We start from the raw sequence: 21,997 nt of genomic DNA on the forward strand, positions 1-21,997 counted from the left end.
GATGCTGCTTGGCCTGCTGTGTTCATCCAGCCCTGCACCTTGTTGTCTCAGCTACTCCTGAACTTGTGCTAATACCATTTTAAGAGTACACAATATGTAAGAGTAGCTGAAAATGCCTTGGTGATTTCTCCTCCTTTCCTCATTAAGGGAAAATATTTATCTTCTGTTCTGGACTTTATTTGCTTTTTCTTCAAAGCAAAACACAAATGGCCGATTTGAAACCTCTGTTAAAATAGACATGTAGCCTAGTATAGGGTTGCTTGGCTCTGTGTTAATAGCATTTCCTTAGGGCTATAGGCTGGATGGGCTGTGACTATTTTCATTGGAGTGTAGGAGGTTGAGGGGGACCTTAAAGAAGTTTCTAAAATCATGAGGGACATAGATAAGGTGAACAGCAGGTGTCTTTTCCCTAGGATGAGGGAGTTGAAAACTAGGGGGCTTATTATTAGGGTGAGAGGAGAAAATTTTAAAAAGGACACGAGGGGCGGCTTTTTCACACAGAGAGTGGATCGTATGTGGAATGAACAACATTTAAAAGACATTTGGGTAAATACATGAATAGAAAAGGTTTGGAGGGATATGGGCCAAATGCAGGCAAGTGGGACTGGTTTAGTTTGGGGTTATGGTCAGCATGGACTAGTTGGACCAAAGGGCCTGTTACCATGCTGTGTGACTCTATGATTGAATCTACCATATCTGACAGATTAAGGCAGCTACAAAATTAGATCAAGTGACTGTTTCAGGGAGAGAATGATAATATGTTAATGTAGTGACACTCAGATGGAGTGTTTCATGTGTATTTTGGTTTTCTTTCATTTTTCCCCTGTAATTTCTCCCATATGATAAGACCAAAGGAAAAAGATGATGATAATGGAGCAATTGAATTTTGTTAGGTTAGAATATCAAGCAATGGGGATCAAAGGTTGTGAAATCAGTTGAGGTACAGAACAGCAAGATCTGTTGAATTTTGAAAAGTCTTCAAGGCCTATTATGTTTCTCTGTTCCTCCTCAACTGAATGTTGTCTACAGTGACCAATATGGAGAACGTCTTATAATGCAGATGAACTAAGTGAGTAACTTTTGTACTAATCGGAGCATGCTCTATTTTTGACCACTGTGAGATCTCCTGATACATGGTATAAATCTTTAATTCTAAGAGAGCTCCTAAGTTTTCTTAATTGTTGTATGTTGCAGGGCAGCAAAAAGATCATGCAGGACCTAGAGTATCCACTCCAGTATCTGAGCCAACTGTGGAGTGGCAGAAACGAGCCAAGAGTGTAGATAGTCACTATCCAGAAACCTATCAGAATCCCATGGGCTCTGACATATTGACTGAACTTCAGATGAGACATACTTCCAGTGTTTCTCGAATTCCAAGAAGAATAAATTCTATTGGTACCCCGGGAGATTTGAGCAGAACTGAGGAGTCAAGAACACCAAATGACCTTACCTTTGATCAGGATCATGTACATGGTAAGTTGGTAATTGGGAAGTATTGAGATGTTCCTTAATGTCTAAACAACAATGAAAACTGCTGATTATTTTGAAGTTGAGAACAAATGAATTGTTTAGCAATTTGAAGTAATTAACTTAACTGCTATAGAAATGTAGGTATATAGTGCTTGAAACGTACCTGATGATTTGTGTGAGTTATAAAGGTGCACTTCTTTTCTTACATCACTATATTGCATTAAAACCAGGCATCTACTCATCCTGGAACATTTTTATTGAGCAACATTGATTTATGTCAATGAAGTTCAAATGATTTGAGTTGCGGCCATTCGTTGACATGTGACATTCCACACATAAGACTGAATTACTGATCAGTTTTAGACTATGAAAATGATAATGTGACTCAACTAAAAACCAGTATGTATGCAGATAACATTTAAAATTTTATAAGTCAAAGTAAATGAAGGATGAGATCTTTGACTGAGATTCGGGAAGAAGCTGTGAGCTGTTGGAGAACAAGTATTTTGAAGGACAAGAAAGAGAGATGGAACAATGAGAGGGTAGTGGGCCTAAGTGGGGCTTGAAAGAGGAGAAGAAACCAGTTCAACTTAGGGAGAATGCCAAAATGTAATTTGGTAATAATGAGGAAATGAACTGGTTTGAATTGGGTTGGTGGGTATCTTTCTATTAAATTTTGGAATAAGATTTTTAAATAAAGTCCTCAGTATCTGTACTTACAACCTTATTCATTGGCCTTGATTTTCGCGTGGACTCTGGAAATCCCAAACTGCATCATCACAGCTTCCAAGGCGTACACCTGACTGATACGTTACTTTGCCTTAGATGTTTGACTTTCTGACTAACACGGGTTTGTGGTTTGTAGTGCACTTCCCAAGCTGTGGTGGGGTGAATGAGGACTCTGGGTGCAGAGGCAAGCTGGCTAGAAGATGCACCTTAAATTTTTCAACATTGCAGCCCAGCTCTCAAAATGACTTAAAAGCCACATAAATATCAAACTACTACCACCAACCAAGAATTTCTTGTGGAATTCTATATAATCATCAAAAAACTGTAGGAATACTAGAATCTGTTTCAGTAAGGTGAAATGCGCTTTGCTTGACCTCAGAAAATGCTTGAAAGCAAAACTAAATAAAGCTTTCTCAACTTATCAAACAATGGGAGAAGAACTTGGAAATGCTTTCCTTCTGGTGGCTTCCACAAGGCAAACATTCTAAAATTATACTGTCTTCTAATGTTTCTATATTTTAACCAGCAGTTTGCAAAAACAAATTACGTGTCTGAGGAGGCAAACTGCAAACAGCAACATTGCCTGTTTCAAACATAGGACCTTTATCCCCCATTTTGGATTTTCTGAAGAGGTGGCTTCTTTTTAAATCTTATTGTAAAATCTAAGTTTCCCTCTATCTATCAGCTTGATACAGCACAAATTCAACACTTGCTACAAATAATTCATGTAGACATTATCACATACTAAGACAAAGATGGGCTGACTATCTTTTTTCCCTTTTTGAGGGGAAAAAAGGCCTTTTTATAACCAGAGAATTATTTCTTCCATTTCATTCCCTTTAAATAAACAGAAATCTAGTGTGGAGTCATTGAGCTCAGATGCATGAATAAATCAAGTGCATGTGCAAGATCACTTACTAAATATGTCCAAGCTACTCTTCATTATTTAAACAGTTAGACACTAAGAGTTGTGGGAAGGGGTTCATGTTTGCGGGCTGGGGGGAAGGGTGGAGTGTGCAAGCCCTTGAAATCCTGGGAACAAAGACTCACTGTTTCAGTTATTCAGAGGACCTAATTATTATTTCACTCCCATTCCACCCCAAACTGGCTGCTTGACAGTGGTAAAGGTGCCACAATTCAGGGGACAGTAAGGCTGGGGTGGGGGTCAGGGTGCGGTGAGGGGGTGTGTGGTGTGGAAATCAAATGGCAATCAACAGTGAGGAGCGGCCAGGAGATATTTGAAGCCCGGTCAGCCAATCGCAGCTAATGATAATCAGTCTGAGTTCCAGCAGGGCCATGCAGCTCCTGACCTCATTATGCCTTCGTCTCAAACATGGACAAAGAGCTGAGTTCCAGATGTGAGGTGAGAGTGATTGCTGTTTGGCATCATAAGTCAGAAGCGGGGATGTTTGCTGATGATTGCACAATGTTCAACACCATTCACAACTCCTCATGTACTGCAGCAGTCCAGGTTCAAACACAGTAAGACCTGGACAATATGCAGGCTTGGGCTGACAACTAGTAAGTCACATTTGCACCATTAAAGAACCAAGACAATGAGCATCTCCAACCTGAGAGAATCTAATCATCATTCCTTAACATTCAATGGCATTACCATTGCTGAATCCCTCACCATTAACATCGCAGGTTTACCATTGACTAGAAGCTGAACTGGCAGTCAAAAAACTACTGCAGCTACAAGAAAAGATCAGAGACTAGGAATCCTGCAGCAAGTACTTCATCTCCTCAAACTGCACCATCTGCAAGGCACAAGTCGGAAATGTGATGAAATACTCCTAACTTGCCTGGATGAGTGCAGCGTCAACAATAATTGAGAAGCTTGGCACCATCCAGGTCAAAACAGTGTGCTTGGTCAACGTTATTCCCACAAAGATTCACTCCATCCACCATTGATAATTCGTCACAGCAATGTGTACCATCTACGTGTCCAACTCACCAAGGATAGTAGGAACTGCAGATACTGGAGAATCTGAGATAAGAAGGTGTAGAGCTGGATGAACGCAGCAGGCCAAGCAGCATCAGAGGAGCAGGAAGGCTGACGTTTCGGGTCTAGATTCTGAAGAAGGGTCTAGGCCCGAAACGTCAGCCTTCCTGCTCCTCTGATGATCCAACTCTACACCTTGTTATCTCAACTCACCAAAGATCCTTGCACAGCACCTTCCACACCCATGACCATTTCCATCCACAAGGACAAGGGTAGCAGAGGCATAGCGACACTATCATATGTAAGTTAACCTCTGAGCCACTTACCATTCAGATTTGGAAATGTATTGTCATTCCTTCGCTATCACCAGTTAAAATCCTGGAACTCCAACCCTAATGGCATTGTGGGTATATTCATAGCAAATGCACTGCAGCAGATTAAGACAGCAGCTTAACACCACCTTCTTGAGACCATAGGGATGGCAATAAATGACCCAGTCAACAATGCACGCATTCCACAAACGAGTAAAAAAATTACACATTACCATGTCTAAATATCAAGGGGGAGGTGACGGCCAAGTGATATTATCGCCTGATTTAATCCAGAGACCTAGATAATATTCTGGGGACCCAGGTTCGAATCCTGCCATGGCAGATAGTGGAACTTGAATTAAATAAGAAAGAATCTGGGATTAAGAGTCTAATGATCACCGTGTCGGAAAAACCCACCTGATTCACTAATGTTCTTTGGGGAAGGAAACTGCTATCCTTATCTGGTCTGGACTACATGTGACTCCAGACCCACAGCAATGTGTTGACCCTTAACTGCCCTCTGGGCAATTAAGGATGGGTAATAAATGCTGGCCTACCCAGTGACATCCCACATCAATGCCCACCCCTCCATCATAACATCAGAAGGAGAGATGTTTGCTGATGATTGCACAATGTCCACTTAAAAAAAAAGCCTGTTCTCTGGTTGGTTCCAGTATTATTGCTTATCCCTTCTTCTATGCCACATTATTTCTTGATTTATATTCTTGCCTTACACAGTACCTACTGTTAGGGGACCAATATGCTACTCCCACCTCATGACTTTCCCTTGCAGTTGTTTATCTCCACCCAAATCAATTTGACATTGTTATCTTCCAGGTCAAGACTATTTCCTTATTATTGACAAAGCTACCCACTACCTTTTGCTTTCTTCCTCTCCTACTGAAATGTCAGCTATCCTTCAATATTCAGTGGCCAGCCTAGGTTACTTTGCTACTACTTCTCAATGGTGAATATGATAAAACAAAATCTATGAATAGAGTTTCTATATATTCCAAAAGGAGCTGAATTCTGACCTGACATTCCCATATTGAAAATGGACCATTCACCAAATATGATCTTAATATCTGTCTGATTTTGTAATGGTGTGGCCATGTTATGAAGCAGATACTAATTGAAGAAACACCTCCGCTAGTTGGATTGAACAAAAAAAATCTATACCCCAGAGAGTTGTGGCTCCTATGTCATTGAAAGTATTTAAAGTGGCGATATGTAGATTATTGAAATATCAGGGAGTTGATGGCTATGCTGTGCTGATATGAAAGAAGAGTTGAGGTTGGGACAGTTCAACTATGAATGTTGTTGAATAGGGGGCAAGTTTGAGGGAAGAAATGACCCACCCCTGCTCCTATCTCTCATGTGTCAAACATGTTCTCTTTTACAGGTTCACAAAGGATTCCTGCAGGTTTTAGCACCAAGTCTCCTATTGGTGAGGAATCTCCAGATACAATGAAACAAGATAATGATGCAGGCAGCTCCTATGATGCAAAGCAAGCAAACCAGGCATCTGAGATTAGGGACCAAAGAACTGCTTCACCTGAGGGTAACAGTCAGACTCCAAGAGAGCAAAGTCATTTAGAATTTACAGGGGAAACATGGAAGGCTGCAGAAGAGCCTGAGCACAGTAACTTGAATGGTGAGTGTGGTTTTGAAATGAGCCAACATGTACATAATGGGAACAGAACACAAGAACTAGGAGCAGGAGAAGGCCATTCAGCCCCTCCATTCTGCTCCACCATTCAAAACAAACATGACTGATCTCATCTTGGCCTCAACTCCACTTTCCTGGCTGCTCCTTGTAATCCTTCAACCCATTACTAATTAAAAATCAGTCTATCTCCTCCATAAATTTACTCCATATTCCAGCATCCACCTTACTCTCGAGTATTGAATTCCATAAATTCACAACCTTTTGAATGAAGTTATTTTTCCTGATCTCTGTTTTAAATATGCTACCCCTTATCCTAAAACTATGATTTCTAGATTGGAAATATCCTGTCTAGACTACTTTGTCAATCCCCTTTAGCATCAACGTAATGATTCAAGACATGTCAATCTTTTAAGAAATAAAAGATCTTCCTGTCTCCTTCTCCAAACTTTCAGTAATCTAACTAAACAATAGTTCAAGCTGGACATTTCAGCAACATTATGGTTAGAAACCAAGGTTGTTTAAAATTACCCTAAATAGGAGGCTCAGTGGTTAGCACTGTTGCCTCACGGTGCCAGGGACCCGGGTTCAGTTCTACCCTTGGGCAACTATTTGTGTGGCATTTGCACATTCTCCCTGTGTCTGCATGGGTTTCCTCTCGATGCTCTGGTTTCCTCCCACAGTCCAAAGATGTGCAGGTTCGGTGGATTGGGTATGCTAAATTGCCCCTAATGTCCAGCGATGTATGGATTAGGAGGTTAGCCATGGGAGATGCAAGTTATAGGATAGTGTAGGGGGATGGGTTTGGGTGGGATGCTCTTCAGAGGGCTGAATGGCCTGCTTCCAAAGTAGGGATTCTATGATAGTGATAGATAAGAAACTAACAGAGCAGTTACTGAGACTGAACACATGTGAAGCCTGACTTAACGTTAGTACAGAAGATGACAGTTGGTGTAATGAATTAGACCATTTCTGTTGATTTAACCAATCTATCACTTCAACTGAAATTTATGACGTTTATGTAACTCTCTTGCACTTCCTTCCACTCACTTCTGGACATCTCCTTATGTTAATACAGTCTAGTCATTGTTGGGATCAGCAGTTATACAATCGGAAAGTCATGGAGCCATACAACAGGGAAACAGACCCTTCAGTCCAGCTAGTCCATGCCAACCGTGTTCCCAAACTAAACTAGTCCCACCTGCCCATATCCCTCCAAACCTTTCCTATTCATGAACTTTTCCAAATGTCTTTTAAACATTGTAACTGCACCTGCATCCACCACTTTCTCTGGCAGTTCATTCCACACACGAGCCAATCTCTATGTAAAAATGTTGCCCTCAAGTCCTTTTAAATCTTGCTCCTCTCGCCTTAAAAATATGCCTCCCTAGTTTTGAACTCCCCCAAACTAGGGAAAAGACCCTTATCATTCGTCTCAACTATGCCCGTCACGATTTTATAAACCTCAATAAGAGCGTCACTCAACCTCCTATGCTCCAGTAAAATAAGTCCCAGTCTTTCCAGTCTATTTTTATATCTCAAACTCCCCATTCCCAGCAACATCCTGGTAAATCTTTTCTGAACCCTGTCCAGTTTAATGAAATCCTTCCTGTAACAGGGCAACCAGAACTGCACACAGTACTCCAGAAGAGGCCTCATCAGTATCCTGTACAACCTCAACATGACGTTCAACTCCTATACTCAAAGCTCTGAGCAATGAAGGCAAGCATGCTAAATTCCTTCTTAACCACACTCTCTATCTGTGATGCAAATTTCAAAGGATTTTATACCTGAACCCCTAGGTCCTTCTGTTCTGCAACATTATCCAGGGCCCTACCATTAATTGTGTAAGTCCTGTCCTTGTTTGATCTACCAAAATGCAATACCTCACATTTATCCAAATTAAACTCAACCTGCCACTCTCAGTCCATTGACCCAATTGATCAAGATCTCTTTGTAACCTTAGATAACCTTCTTCACTGTCCATTCTACCACCAATTTTGGTGTCGTATGCAAATTTACTAACTATGCCTCCTATATTCTCATCCAAATCATTTATATAAATGACAAAGTAAAGTGGACCAGTACCTATCCCTGTGGAACACCACAGATCTCCAGTGTGAAAAACAACCCTCCACCACCACCCTCTGTCACCTACCATAAAGCCAATTTTATACCCAGTTAGCCAGCTCACCCTGAATCCTATGTGATCTAACTTTACTGATTAGTCTAACATGCGTAACCTTGTCAAAGGCTTTACTAAAGTCTAAGTAAACAACGTCTGCCGCTCTGCCTTCATCAATCAATCTTTTTGGTTACTTCATTAAAAAACTCAATCAAGTCTGTGAGACACAATTTCCATTGCACAAAACCATGCTGAGTATCCCTAATAAATCCTTGCCTCTCCAAATGCATGTAAATCCTATCCTTACATTTCTTTCCATTTCACCCGCAAGTACCTTGGCTGTGCTTCTGGGGTTGGTAGACTCACCTGTGTCCCTTTTGCACTTTTAGAGCTAAAATTACATGTATTGGGATACTTCCTAGGTAAGTCAGGAAGTGGTAGTGGAAAACCAGCCTGGCATATTTCTCATGTGCGGTGAAAGAAGCAGTCAGCTGTGTCATTGACACTGTTGAGTTAGAAGCATATGGCTGAAGGAGGTATGAATGTTAAACACAATATAGCTGTAATGGAAGAGTCCTTGTGTTTGATTTTCCTTTGCTGACATAATTTGTTCATTTTATCTGCTGTTGATAGGCACGTATGGGGCAAAGAATAATATCCTCAAGAAATCTGACTGTACTACTTGGGAAATAAACCTTGCACCACAATTTACCATTGATTCCAAATTGAAAGTTTTCTTGCTGCTAGAAAATTTCTGTGAGCAACAAAATAAAAGCAATCAATACAAAGGAATAGACTGTAAGAAGCATTTTCAGAATGGTTAGATAAAATATAAACATGGCTTGAATTCATATGGCACTTAATGTTCCATGGTGCTTCACAGTTGAAAATGGGCATGACACCAATCAAAGAACAAATGAGAAGGGTGACCAAAGGCTTGGCCAAAGTGGGCCTTAAAGGGTCGAAGGAGATGGAAAGATGGCAGAGGCATTGAGAGATAAAATTCCAGGGTGGGAGTTCAGTGACTGAACATAGCGTTCTGTAGTGCTTTGAGGCAGAAGAGGGATGGCTTCAGTTTCTCCAATTGTTCAGCTATAGGAAGTTTATTCGTTGAGTTAAGTACAGAGAATATTGCGTTGCTTCTTTACCAAAGAAATTACATATTAGTGTGATGTCGATTTTTTCCCCCCCCCACCCTGGACTTATTTCCACTCCTATACCACGTTCTGTCAATATCTGTCATTTGTTCTGATCAGCTTCGTGCTGGCGACACTTGGCAAACTGGGAACTGAGTTTAGCTAAACAATTGCTAGGGTTGAAAAATGTCCCTCTCCATTCTGAATTCAATTCAGTTCATAAATAACTGGATTCAGCACTTTCAACATTTTAAATCAGACAATTTGTGTATACTTCAGTACAGGAAGTGAAATTACAACTAATTTATTGTACATTATGTGACGAGAAGGTTATGTCGGAAAACAGTTGCCTGTTAAGTAAGTATTGTTTTTCTTTCGTTTCAGGTCAGGGATTAATCACAGTCTCTGCAGTAGTATCACCAATGAATGAAAAGGCCCTGGATGTGCCAAAATCCAAGAAGAGCTTGGCCACTCACTATAAAGGGGCTCCCACTTACAAGATTCCAGAGAGCAGTGACAAAGGGAAAATGCATACGTCTAACATTACCCAGATTCCAAAATCGGACAGAACATCCAGAGAAAGTGAAACTGTGACAACCAAGAAGCCTGAAGGCTTTGCCTCTGAGTCAGGTGATTTATAATGCTTACAATTATTCTTTTCCTTTGACCCTATCAAATAAAGGGAAGAAGTTCAGACAGGCATTGACTTCTTCTGAGAAATATCTGACAATATTTTTCTCTCAAAATAATAGCATTAACATAATTTTCAGCATTACACCATATCAGTTAGTTGTGAAAACGTAACAATTAAGATGTGATTCTCTTCCTTCCTTTTCAATGGTGCTGTTTGCAGATAGTCTAATGCTTTTAGTTCACAAAAAATAAACATGTCATTGGTTTGGTGTAGTTTAAAATTTGTCATAAACATTTGAAGGGAGTCACCAACTAGACATTTATCTGACCTAATCACACATGTTTTTTAAAAACAAGCCACACCATCCAATCTTTAAGTAAACTGCACAGAGATAGCTAAATAATGGTTGAAACTTGCTATTGATTTTAGGCAGGGAAAAGATTTCTGAGAGTACATGGGTTTTAAACTATATATCATGATTGATCTAAAGAGTCAGTACCCATTCACTGCTGGACAAATGTTTCATTTTTAGTGTGGGAGGTTTTAGTGATTTAATATCTGCTGTTCACTTTAATGTAACTTTACGTCTAATGCTTGAGTTGGTTACTAACTGAATGGCATTTTATAAACTGTAGGTCCACAAGGACTATCATCAGCCAAAACTAATGAAGACCAACAAGCTTACAATACACTTGAGAAATTGAACCTGTCACCCACATCTCGAATTCCAAGACTGAAAATTGCTTTAGAGACAGCAGGGGAAACTCCAAAAATACCTATTGAGGATCTGAAGCCATTGAGTAGACAGTTGGCAGGTCAGAATGGGACTACTGAGGTGACTGACCAAGCAAAGGCTGCCTTTCAACCTACTTCCAGGATAGCTAAATATCAGTCATCCTCTTCTGATGATGAGAGAGAGAAAGGCCATAAACAAGGTGCTGTGTTCACTATAAATGCCTTAGGTAATAGGCACCTTGAAGAAGAAGCCCTTACTGACCCCAACCGTTTCAAAAGCCTGAGGCACTTTTGGGAAAAAGGAATTGAATCCAATAAAGCAAACAGTGAACTTCCAAGCAATGTTTCCAAAATTCCATTTAGAAGACTCAGATCACCAGATTACAAAAGCTGCCCTACTGAAGTAAAGCAATCCACAACGCCGGAGTCCAAGTCCGCTTTGGTAACCAAGGAAATTCCTTCTACAAATAGCTATCCTAAATCAGAACTTCAAGGGAACCAATCAATACCTCATTCCTCTGAGGAAGGAGAAGCTGTTCCGTTAACTTGGACTAGCAAGTTACCTCCTGTTCCTGCTGCAAGAGCCAGACCAACTGTCAAAATTGGAAAGTCAGATGCATGGATGACCAAGTGGGATCAACATGCAGATACAACTCCTTCCATGGTTGATGAAGTATCTAAAATTAATGTTCCGCAAGCTCATAGTGATGACAATCAGACAAAGGACTCCATTGCAGTGGAATCCATTGAACATGGAAAAGCTACAACATTGATGCATTCCAAACACTCAAGTTTGGATGAATCTTTGTCAGTCATGAAAAGCAGTCAAACTCCTGCTGATTGCATTGTGGAGGAACCTATAAAGAAGGAGATTCTTCCAGCAAAGGAGATCGAGAGAAAGGAGATGTATGAGAAGATAAAGAAAATGGCACTTGAATCAGCTAAAGATGACACACCATCAAAAGAGGAGCTCACAATGAGAAAGGATGATGATAAAGTCTGCAATGAGAGTCCAATTTTACTTTACAATGATTATAAATCAGAGTTGAGGACACCAGCAGACAATTATACAATAAGACTTGATGAAGAAGGTCAAGTTTGTCCAAAGGAGAGGGATGAGGAAATCATTCTACGGTCTTCCCAGTCTGATTTACCCACATTGGAACAGGATGTAGCTCCAGGAAAAAATGATTGCACCAATATTCCTTTGAAGAGCCAAGCGGAAACCCTGGTGGAAAAGTCACCTGAAGGTGATCCTGTTGAACCTCAAACCATCCTGCAATACAATAAACACTTGCTGCCAAGAAGTGTAAGTGAAGTATCAACATGGTTAGACACAAAGGCACATTCAGGAGATGCTAAAGTGAGAACATCATCTACAGATGAATTCCATTATTCAGTTAATCTGAAACCTGTAACTGTTAGAAAACCTATAACTATTGCTAGTACAGAAGGTAGTGAAGCTGACCTTATGGGCAATGCACTAAACAGTAATTCCAGTGCGCAGGAGGAGGAATCTTCAAACGTTGTCCATCGTATGGATGATTCGGAAGGTAATGATGATTTTCACAGTTTGGAGTCAGGTTTGAGTTTTCATATTCAGTAATTTACCTTTTTTGATTATTGAATGCAAAAAGTGCTGAAATTTAACTCTTACTAATTTATCCAACTTGCCATCAGTGCTAACAAAATTGTGCTCTCATTCTATCCATGTTTGACTCCACTTGCACCCCTCAATTAAATGCTGCTTTACTTTGCGTATTTGATTCTGTATTGTGCAATGATCCCATTCACCTGCTGAGATACTATGATAAAGAAATTCTGTTCAATAGTTACCTGAAACTTAAGAAGTTTCAGGTTGAACAACATAGGTAAGTCTCTAAGTATAAAAATTAGGAGCGGAGATTAAGAAAAGTATTCTACTTTAGAGGAGAAATCTTAAGGTGCCTTTACTTGAAGTTTGAGATATTCCCAAATACAAATGGCTCATCATGCTAGGTATTCAAGTAGCAGCAGAAGTGAGTTATAAAAATTGAACATTTAAGAGTGTAAAGGAAACTTGAACTTTTACTTACAGAGGCCAATAGTTCTGGAATATTAATGTGGAAGGCCGTTTATTTATGAAATATGAACAAGTTCAAGAACCAACAGAAAGAATGAAGTGATTGACGATTTTGTTAAAGTGGGAATAAATCAAGTCCATCACGTCAGGGGATTGTAATGCTCTGGGACATAGGTTCAAATCCCATAACACAGCTGCTGGAATTTAGATTTAAATATAATTTTTTTTTAAATTAACTAAACAGTGACTATAAAACTTCCATGTTTTAAAAATCATGATTGTCTTTCAGGGAAGGAAATGTACCATCATGATCTGGCCCTCTTGTGACTCATGACCCACAGCAATGTGGTTATCTCTTAGTTGCTGTCTGAAATGGCCTGACAAACCACTCAGTTCAAGGGCAATTGGAAATAGACAACAAATGTTGGCCTTTCCTGCCTTGAATAAAGAAAAAAGGTGTCAAGTTTGTTGGACTAAATGCCTGTTTCAAATATTTAAATTTCTGTTCACATTACGACACAAGACTATGATGTTCAGATGTTTAGAACAAAAAGTACTTTGTAACTAGAATTGCAGCAAGAAAATGCAGTCAGCAATGAAAAAACATCAGTATAGTTTTAACATATTGCTTAATCCTATTTCATGCTCCTACTAAGATTGAGTCCCTACCTTACAGGATTCCACCAATGATTCAAATTTTCTTTACCTAAAGGACTTTCCTTGATTCAAAGTTAGAAGATCCATGCCTCATCTATCTAGATGTATTTTGCTGCCATTACTGCTGTTTAGTAATGCGACCAATACTGTTTGAAAAATTTCTTGTAATTTTAATTCAGGTCCCATTTATGGATTGTCCCCTGTAATGAAGGCTTTAGCCAGAGCTAAGAAGAATAATGCTAAGAGTATGGACAACCTAAACTCTACAGTAGACAGTAAGTGCTGACATTCCCTGTAAATTTAACAGTTCATATTTGGTATTTTCACATTTCAGTAGAGTGACAAATATTTTAAAACGAGGTAAAGGTGTTCCTTCCTGCTACAGAAACAAAGTGATTTGCATTTATATATCAGCTTCAGATATACAGGATGTCCCAAAGTATCTTACAGCCAATGATTTAATTTATGCATGTCACTATTATGGAGACTAATGCTCAATAAATTTGCCAGCTAAGATCTGATAAGCAACAATGAAATGAAAGAGCAGCTAATCTGTTTTCTTGATGTCAAGTTACAAATCAGTGTTGCTCAGTGGTAAGTCTATTCAATGCTGTGTGTTAATTAGGAACTAACCCCTGTTCATGTATGTATTTCTTTAGCAGTCCCTCAGGATTGAGGATAACTTATTTTCACTCAGTTTCAGTGGGTTTTGAGATGGCTGATAAGACCAACAAGCTATCTGCAGCCTCTATCACCTGCAGATGGGTGTTTCTTGCAAGGTCAAATTCTTCTGTTGTTTGGAGGCTTATTTGCTGTCTCTAATGCTTCAATTTCATCTCTGCACATTCCCAACAAAGTCTCTCCTTCTGTTTGGAGCCTTCCTGAGTTAATGTTTACCATTTTGCTGGGTCGTGAGCCCATGTCTCTCATTAATTGATGGGGATGGTGATCTCTTCATGGATGGTTTGAGGATATTCCTGAAGCATTTCCACTCTTCTCCTGGCAGTCTCCTGCTGCGATTGCGCTTCGAATAAAACAATTGCCTCGGTAGTCTGGTGTCCAGTGTTTAAACAGTTTATGGAGCTGATATTGAGTGATTAGTACCTCAAGGTGAGGCATGTCAGCTTGGAAAAGGAAGCTGCTCGTGAGCCACCTTTCTTGCCAACAACTTCAGAAGATATTATGAAGACATGAATGGTGTGACTTCTCCAGTGCCTTCAGGCTGCTGCTGTTCATTTGTCTGAAGCATAGAAGAGCACAGGAATCTCTGTTGCCTAATAAACTGTGACCTTAATCTCACTTTTGAGATCCTTTCCCTCTGTTTTCTTTCATCAGCCAATGGCTGAATTGGCTCATTTGAGGAGATGATGAATTCAGTTGTACATATGACATGCATATAATTGTCCACATAGAGCAAACTGAATGTGGGATTTTTAGTTGAAGGTGCATGGCATGCAATTGTAAATAAGAGCTTTCAAGTAAACTAATACAATGTTCAATATTCTATCCTTCACCAATCCACATCGCTGAAATTAGTAGGCAACACAAAGTTTTTGTGCTGTCTGCAGTGCGGTAAGTGCACATGAGTTCATCAACATTACATTCCCTTCATCTCCTCATTTTCCAACTTTATCCAAAATTTCCTTGTTTCTTTCTTAGCTGGTTCTCCCTGAGCTGCAGAGTGTTTCCAGCAATTTTTAAAAAATATTTCAAAGTTTTAGCATCCACAGTATTTTGCTTATCTTCCTAATTTGCTCTTCTTCTTAGGCATTCCTGCAGGATCAAGTATAGCTTTCTTCCACTCCAATCTTGTGGATGCTGGGGTAATGAAATTGCCTGGATCTGTCAGCCCTGCCACAGGAGGGCCTGTGGTGTTTACTGACGTGGATGGGCGCGATGCTCAGGTTTTAATACACTACTTCCGATGTTTGTGTTTGGCCTCTATCTGGCCCTGTCCAAGACAGTCCCCAAACAGTTGACACCTTTGTGATGCTTCTTCTCCAATTTGGGTAGTCTTGGGTTGTAGGTTCCCATGAACCAGTGAGCATGTTGCATTTTTCTTGGAGGCTTTAATAACATCCATGATTTATTATCTCTGCCATCCTGGTAACTGCTGTGATGAAGCTCAGAGTAGAGTGAGAGCTTGTTTTGGAAGTCATGTGAAGGGACATATGGATGTGTGTCTTGACCAATGCAGCAGCCTCAATATTGGGGATGTTGGCCTGAGAGAGGACGTGGATATAGCAGCACTTTTACTGTCAGTGTATTTGCAGGATTTTGCTGCAGCATTGTTGGTGACATTTCTCGAGGGATTTGAAATGTCTGTATACATTGTCCGTGTCTGCAATGTATACAGCAGGGCAGGTAACACTGTTCCCTTGCAGACCGTGAGCTTGACATTGTATTTGTCATCAAACACTCAGTTTCTTAGATGGTCAATGACTATTCTGGTACGCTGGAGGTGATGTTAAATTTCATTATTGATGTCTGTCCTTACTGAAAGGAGGTTCCTAATGTATGGGAATTAATTCCTGCTATCCAATGGCTAGGTTGGTTGGAAGACAGTGTTGTGCGGTGGGAGCAGGCTGATAGCGGACCTTTGTCTTCCAGAAGCGTAGCCGAAGACTCATTCCCTCATATGACTCTATGAATGTATCCACGTTAGTTTAGAGCTTGGCCTCTGCACGTGCCCACACACAATCATTATCTGCATACTGCAGCTCAAAGACAGTAATTAAGGTGGTCTTGGTCTGGATTGGAGGTGACGGAATTGAACAGTTTCTCGCTTATCCTGTAGATTAGCTCCACCCGACTAGGAAACCTCATGGAGATGATACAGCTTGTTGGGCAAGGAAGATAACAAACAGCTCTGGTGCAAGGAGCCAGCTTTGCTTGACACCGATTTGCACATGTTTAGGGTCAGTTGTGGATCCGTTGGTGAAGATCATGCATGGCTTGCTAGTTGTTGTGCTGCAGGTAGAGATTGGTGGTAAATTTGACTTGTTGTGAAGATCCCAGGGCATGCCACCCATCCAGTCTGCCTATTGATGGACAGAATCCACATTTTGACTTTGAGAGGAGCTCTTCAGTCACTGGGAGGAGATGATTCAAGAGGATTTTTGCAATGACCTCTCTAGTGGGCATCAAGAATACTCCTCTGTAGCTACCATGATCAAACTTATTTCTTTCTTGAAGACGGCCATAATTTAACTCTCAGAAATCTCCTGGCATGCTGTGCTCCTTCCAGTTGAAGGAGATGAGGTCATCTATACAAGCCAAGAGTGGTTCTTGGCTTTATTTTAGGATTTTAGCAGAAAAATCCATTTGTGCTGGTGCCCTTGTTGTTTCCCAGCTGCCAGATGGCCTTTCTAATCTCATTCTAGGCTGGAGTTGCGTTGAGTCGGTGACAGGTAGCATGCTTGGAATCTGATCAAGGACATACATGTCAATGACTGAGTCTTGGTTGAGGAGATCCTGGAAGGATCTAAGCAGCACTCACTGCTTTTTGGTCCTTTATGAGTCCCACTCTGCTCTTAGCTCTCAGTGGGGTAGCTAAGACCATAGATTGACTTGACTGTACTGAAGAATCCACACATGACTTACTTGGTGGTAAGTGGCTGTATTTCCTGCACTCTTTCTACCATGTGTTCTTTTGGTCACAGGTTATTTTGTTGAATGTTGGCCTTCATTTTTCAGCTTCTGAGTATTTCCAGCATTTTCTATTATTATTTTAGCATTTACATTATCTTGCTTTATCTTCTTAACCTGCTCACTCAGTGCTTCATAAGTAGATGGGAGTAAGAGCCTATTGGCTGGACTAATCCAGTTTGTGAATGTGTTCATTCTTTTTATAACGACAAGAACTTAGCTTTGCTTTCTGTTTACAGGAGAAACCATCACTTCTTCAGTGGATGAGAGTGAAGTAAAAAGAGATGGTGAGGGATTGATCCTGAAAATTTTACCCCCGTAGCAATGTTCTGTTTTCAAAACTTTATCCAAACTTTGGCCAAATTAGTGAAACTGCATAATTTCTGAATCTTTTGGGCTCTGTTTTTCCTTGTATGTGGAAATAATATGTGAGGTACATAACATAACCTTCATTCTTATGACATCGTCCAAAAAATTCAGTAAAATAAAACTTAGAAATGCTTAGGACAAGATTTTTAGGATGGCTTTCCATCATCTGACGGTGGCACCTATGTTGAACGAAAGCTGTTGATGAAGTTGAACCGCAATAATTGGCCACTTAAGATAGTGGTAGGTGGACCAGCTTAGGAAATGCACGTCCACTGTAAAATCACTATAATTGCCTGGTGGGAAGACCATTTGAGGAATTTTATGGAACATCCCCCACCTACAAATCCACCAGCAAGCACATGTAAAAGTTTTGCTTAATTTCCAAAATAAATCAAGCTCAAATCAACTAGTTTACCTTTTTCCTTCTCCAGCATCCAAAACGAGTCTTTTTTAGCTTAAGATCATGGATGAGCATTCTATGCTGATTATTCTATGTCCCATTGATTCGGTTTTTATGACAGCATCAAGAAATCATCTAGAGCTTGGAGGCTTTCTAAAGTCAATGAAATGATAGGGTCTCTCTTTAAATACCTCTTCATATGTTTGTTTGTATTTTGCTCACAATGGACAGCAGACAAGAAGTAAGTATTAATGTCACAAGTTATTACAGGCTTGGAAACCTGATTTGGCAGTGTTAAGTTCAATATTACCGAACTACAAGATTAATGGCAATGTGTGTTTGCATTGGCTAGAAAGGTCTCAATTTGAGTGGTTTCCAGTTGGTCCCAGCTCACTTCATTGTGAATGCAGACCAGCGTAAATACTGACTATTGTTTAAAACGGTTCTGATCTGAAGTTGAGATGTTTTTTCTATGTTAAAAATGTTTCTGATTTAGGAGTGTCTACTGCTGATCAGATTTCTAGTTTCACTCCCTTGGCTGAAAGAACAAAGTCATTATGAGAAGTTGATTTCGACCTTATTTATTTCTAAATTTTTGATGATGGTCTTGACATCACTAACTTTGTTCCTGATGTCAGTATAAGTTTTCTATCCATAGATAGTCTCTTTCATGAGAACAACACCTTTAATGTGCATATCACCTAAACTAAATTGATTTAATTTATCATTCTTTCCTGGGATGAGAACATTGTTGGCTAGACCAGCTTTTGTTGTCCATCTCTAAATGCACTTGAGAAGGTGGTAGTGAACCACATTCTTGAATAATGACATTCCATCTATTGTAGGTACACACACAGCGCTGTTAAAAGGAGAGTTTTATGACTTCAAGTAACTCATTAAATTGGAGCATTCCATTATGCAAGAAGCAAGGCCAAAGTTTGACAGTGTTAATTATAATGCAGCCCTTGTTATGGTAGTTGAGAATGTCACCTCTGTTGCCATGCATTGGTAATGTAACAGATTACAATGTTCTTTACTGGCATTGACAGCATGGATTTGTCATTATAAAGACAAATAGCCAATCACATTAAAGGATTGTCCTGGACAACCAACCAAGAAAATAAAAGCAACAAAATAAAATCACTTTAAAGTGTTTTTATTAACTAAAATTGTGATTTACACGAAGTTCAAGTAGAAGCTAAAATATTCTTGAAGCCTTGCTTAAATTTTGGCTTAGAAGCCTGATAATTAACCATTTAAAGGCTATCCACAAAAAATAACATTATTTTCAAAGTCAGTTCTGTTGTTCAATAAGTTTTATTAAATTCATACTGAATTGAACAAGGAGTCACATTTAAGGTGGTTCTAAAGCTATGTGGGAACAGGAAAGTTGAAATTCTCATGGATCTCAGTCAGTGTGGATTGTGCGATAGTCCTCAGTGCAGTCTCTATTGGAGAATTGAGTGATAACATGCAACTTAAGAATTTCTAAGATAACAAGGTGTAGAGCTGGATGAACACAGCAGGCCAAGCAGCATCAGAGGAGCAGGAAGGCTGACGTCTCGGGCCTAGACCCTTCTTCAGAAATCAGAAGAAGGGTCTAGGCCCATAATGTCAGCCTTCCTGCTCCTTTGATGCTGCTTGGCCTGCTGCGTCCATCTAGCTCTGCACCTTGTTAGCTCAACAGCTTGACTATTCAGGGCCAATGTGAACTAGACAAACTGAATTGCTTTCCTGTAAAGGGCATTTGTGAACTCATGAATGCACATGTGAGCTGCCATATTAGACCCAAGTTGGTATTTGAAAAGAGCTGATGGCTGTGATCTTCAGGGCCTCTGGCATAAGGCTTCCTCTCACCAAGTACCTGCAAATCCCATTCCCAGAGGCAGGTGGCAGTTTTCCAGGTCTCTCTGGCAGTTATCTGCAACATGTTCTGTGCAGTCTTTCACAGTCATCTGCTCAATTGCACTGAAGACCCTGGTTCCTCTGTTCATGCTGTGCTTGTTCATCTACAGCAGCGGCCCCCTCAACCTCATGTCTCCAATTTTGCCATCATTGATCTTCTCTTCTTCTCCCCCTTCTCCTTTTTTGTGTTCTTTGTCTTAGCAATGCTAAGGCAGCTACAGCTTTCAGTGGTTCCACATCTGGTAAGGAAATTCTGCTATGTGAAGAAATAGCAGGAATGAGATGTATGCTTTGCATATGAGATCTTGACGTAGTCATTTTGATCCTTTGACCTCTTATAGATTGCTCCAGTTTTAAGTGAAAGCCTGCCCTACCATTACCTGTGTTTACATCTTCCAAATCCTGTGACTGGTTTCCCCCTATCTTGATACTGTCATATCCAATATATTTGTTCTCTCTATGCCGTGCGGAAGCTTTCCAGGCAAATAACACAATATGAGTCTTTTTGACATTCATTATTCCCGCGATGCGGTCCTTACACTTTGGAAAGTTCATTTGTTCCCATGTGGCTAACTCATGGCCTGTCAACAGTCCTTCAAGGTTCCCAACACCCCCAACCCCCATCAACTGGTGCATCCTAACTACCCTTCTTTTGAAAGATTAACAACTGATCAGACATTGTTGGGAAGTAACTAAATGTAGACATTGCACCATATTCATCTTTAATGTGACTGTTTCCCTTAAGGGAAAATTCATGAAATAGGTTTTACCAGTTTCAGTTTTGAAAGCTTCTGTCCTTAAACATGCGCAAACAGAACACTGCCCCTTTCCTTCTGCACTGCGCTTTCTCCAAAATCTCAGTTGGGGAAAATACATTGAGAAAGATGATGAACTTTTCTTTGTCTCTTCCACCTTTATCCTCTCCATTTTGAGTATATTTTCCTCCTTATTATTGTTAATGCTTCATCTTTTCCTAATGCTTCTACTCTGTCCTTCTTCAATCCCCCCCACCCCGGTTGCTATCGGCCTATATACTATTTTACTACTCCCCCGATTACCAACTTATCCCACCCTTACTGTCCAGCTCCCACCTTTCATTGTCCTTGTAGCCTCTTTTACTTTGACTCTCACCTTGACAACCCAGTTGTCTCAATTCCCCAGGATCCCTCCAGTGCCCCAATATGCCTTCATTAGGCAGGCCAGTGGACCCAGTCGTATTCACTCCTAAAACTGGAAACTTTTAATTGCAAGAGCCTTGACTACATTTGATTGTGCCTTTTCAAGAGTTGGTTAACATGCAGAGTCTTCACTAACACTGGAAGCATTTGTATAATGAAATGTTTCTGAAAGAGCAAAGTAACAGATTCAAGCTTTATACACCAGAGGTTCGAAAAGAAGCCTACCCTGCCAGGTACATACCTTATATATATATACATACCTTATATATATATACATACCTTATATATATATACATCAGGTTCATGACACAATTGCTTTTCATTTTCAACTAAAAAATTTGCCTCCATGAACATAATTCTGATCAGCTGGTGTTAATGAGTATTCATAGCATGCTAATGAATGCAAAACAGGTTCCCGACAGCTGACCAGCCTGAAAGATTCTGGAAATTTCTTTCCAAAAGTGTAACCCACTGTCCGGAGACAAAATCTTTGCCATCTGCCTGATTAAATTCCCTCAACCACCCTGCTAAAAACTCCGGGGCAATCCTGAAAATTATGCCCCAAGAATTAACCACCTGTCCAAGCAATGCTAAGTTTTGAGAGAATACAATCCGACAATGAAATTAGCAGCATTTGTGATGATAGGGATTTGTTTCCTGTCTGCCCTCTCAGATCGGAATAACATCACATATGCTAGCATGCATTCAAGAAGTTACTTCATTGGTATTGATCAGCCTCAGGCATACAAAGAGGCATGATAACAAACCTGAGAAGGAGAATGATCATCATTGGAACTGTACAACAAATTGGAAAATTAGTTTAATCAAAGATATGAAAAGCCTCAGAATTGAATGCAACTTTTGAAGAAGAATGTAAGGTATTATTAAGGAAAACTTTTCAAACCTTGTTATCAGTGATACAATTCCCAAGGTGGCATGATGGATCAGTGGTTAGCTCTACTGCCTCACAGTGCCAGGGGCCCGGGTTTGATTCCAATCTCGGGTGACTGTCTGTGTGGAGTTTGCA

General features: G+C 40.1%; 1 protein-coding gene across 1 annotated transcript in view; it reads left to right on the forward strand.

The window, feature by feature from the left end:
- Positions 1–21,997, forward strand: part of LOC109924223 (synaptotagmin-like protein 2) — a 100,648-nt gene that overhangs the window by 53,071 nt on the left and 25,580 nt on the right. Inside the window, exons 5-11 of the mRNA XM_048605308.1 lie at positions 1,195–1,473; positions 5,858–6,109; positions 9,767–10,012; positions 10,652–12,304; positions 13,650–13,745; positions 17,358–17,405; positions 19,994–20,034. Coding sequence (XP_048461265.1) covers positions 1,195–1,473; positions 5,858–6,109; positions 9,767–10,012; positions 10,652–12,304; positions 13,650–13,745; positions 17,358–17,405; positions 19,994–20,034 — 2,615 coding nt within the window. The remainder of the gene's footprint in view (positions 1–1,194; positions 1,474–5,857; positions 6,110–9,766; positions 10,013–10,651; positions 12,305–13,649; positions 13,746–17,357; positions 17,406–19,993; positions 20,035–21,997) is intronic.

This window comes from Rhincodon typus, chromosome 14, assembly GCF_021869965.1.
Source record: "Rhincodon typus isolate 14 chromosome 14, sRhiTyp1.1, whole genome shotgun sequence".
Classification (NCBI taxonomy): Eukaryota; Metazoa; Chordata; class Chondrichthyes; order Orectolobiformes; family Rhincodontidae; genus Rhincodon; species Rhincodon typus.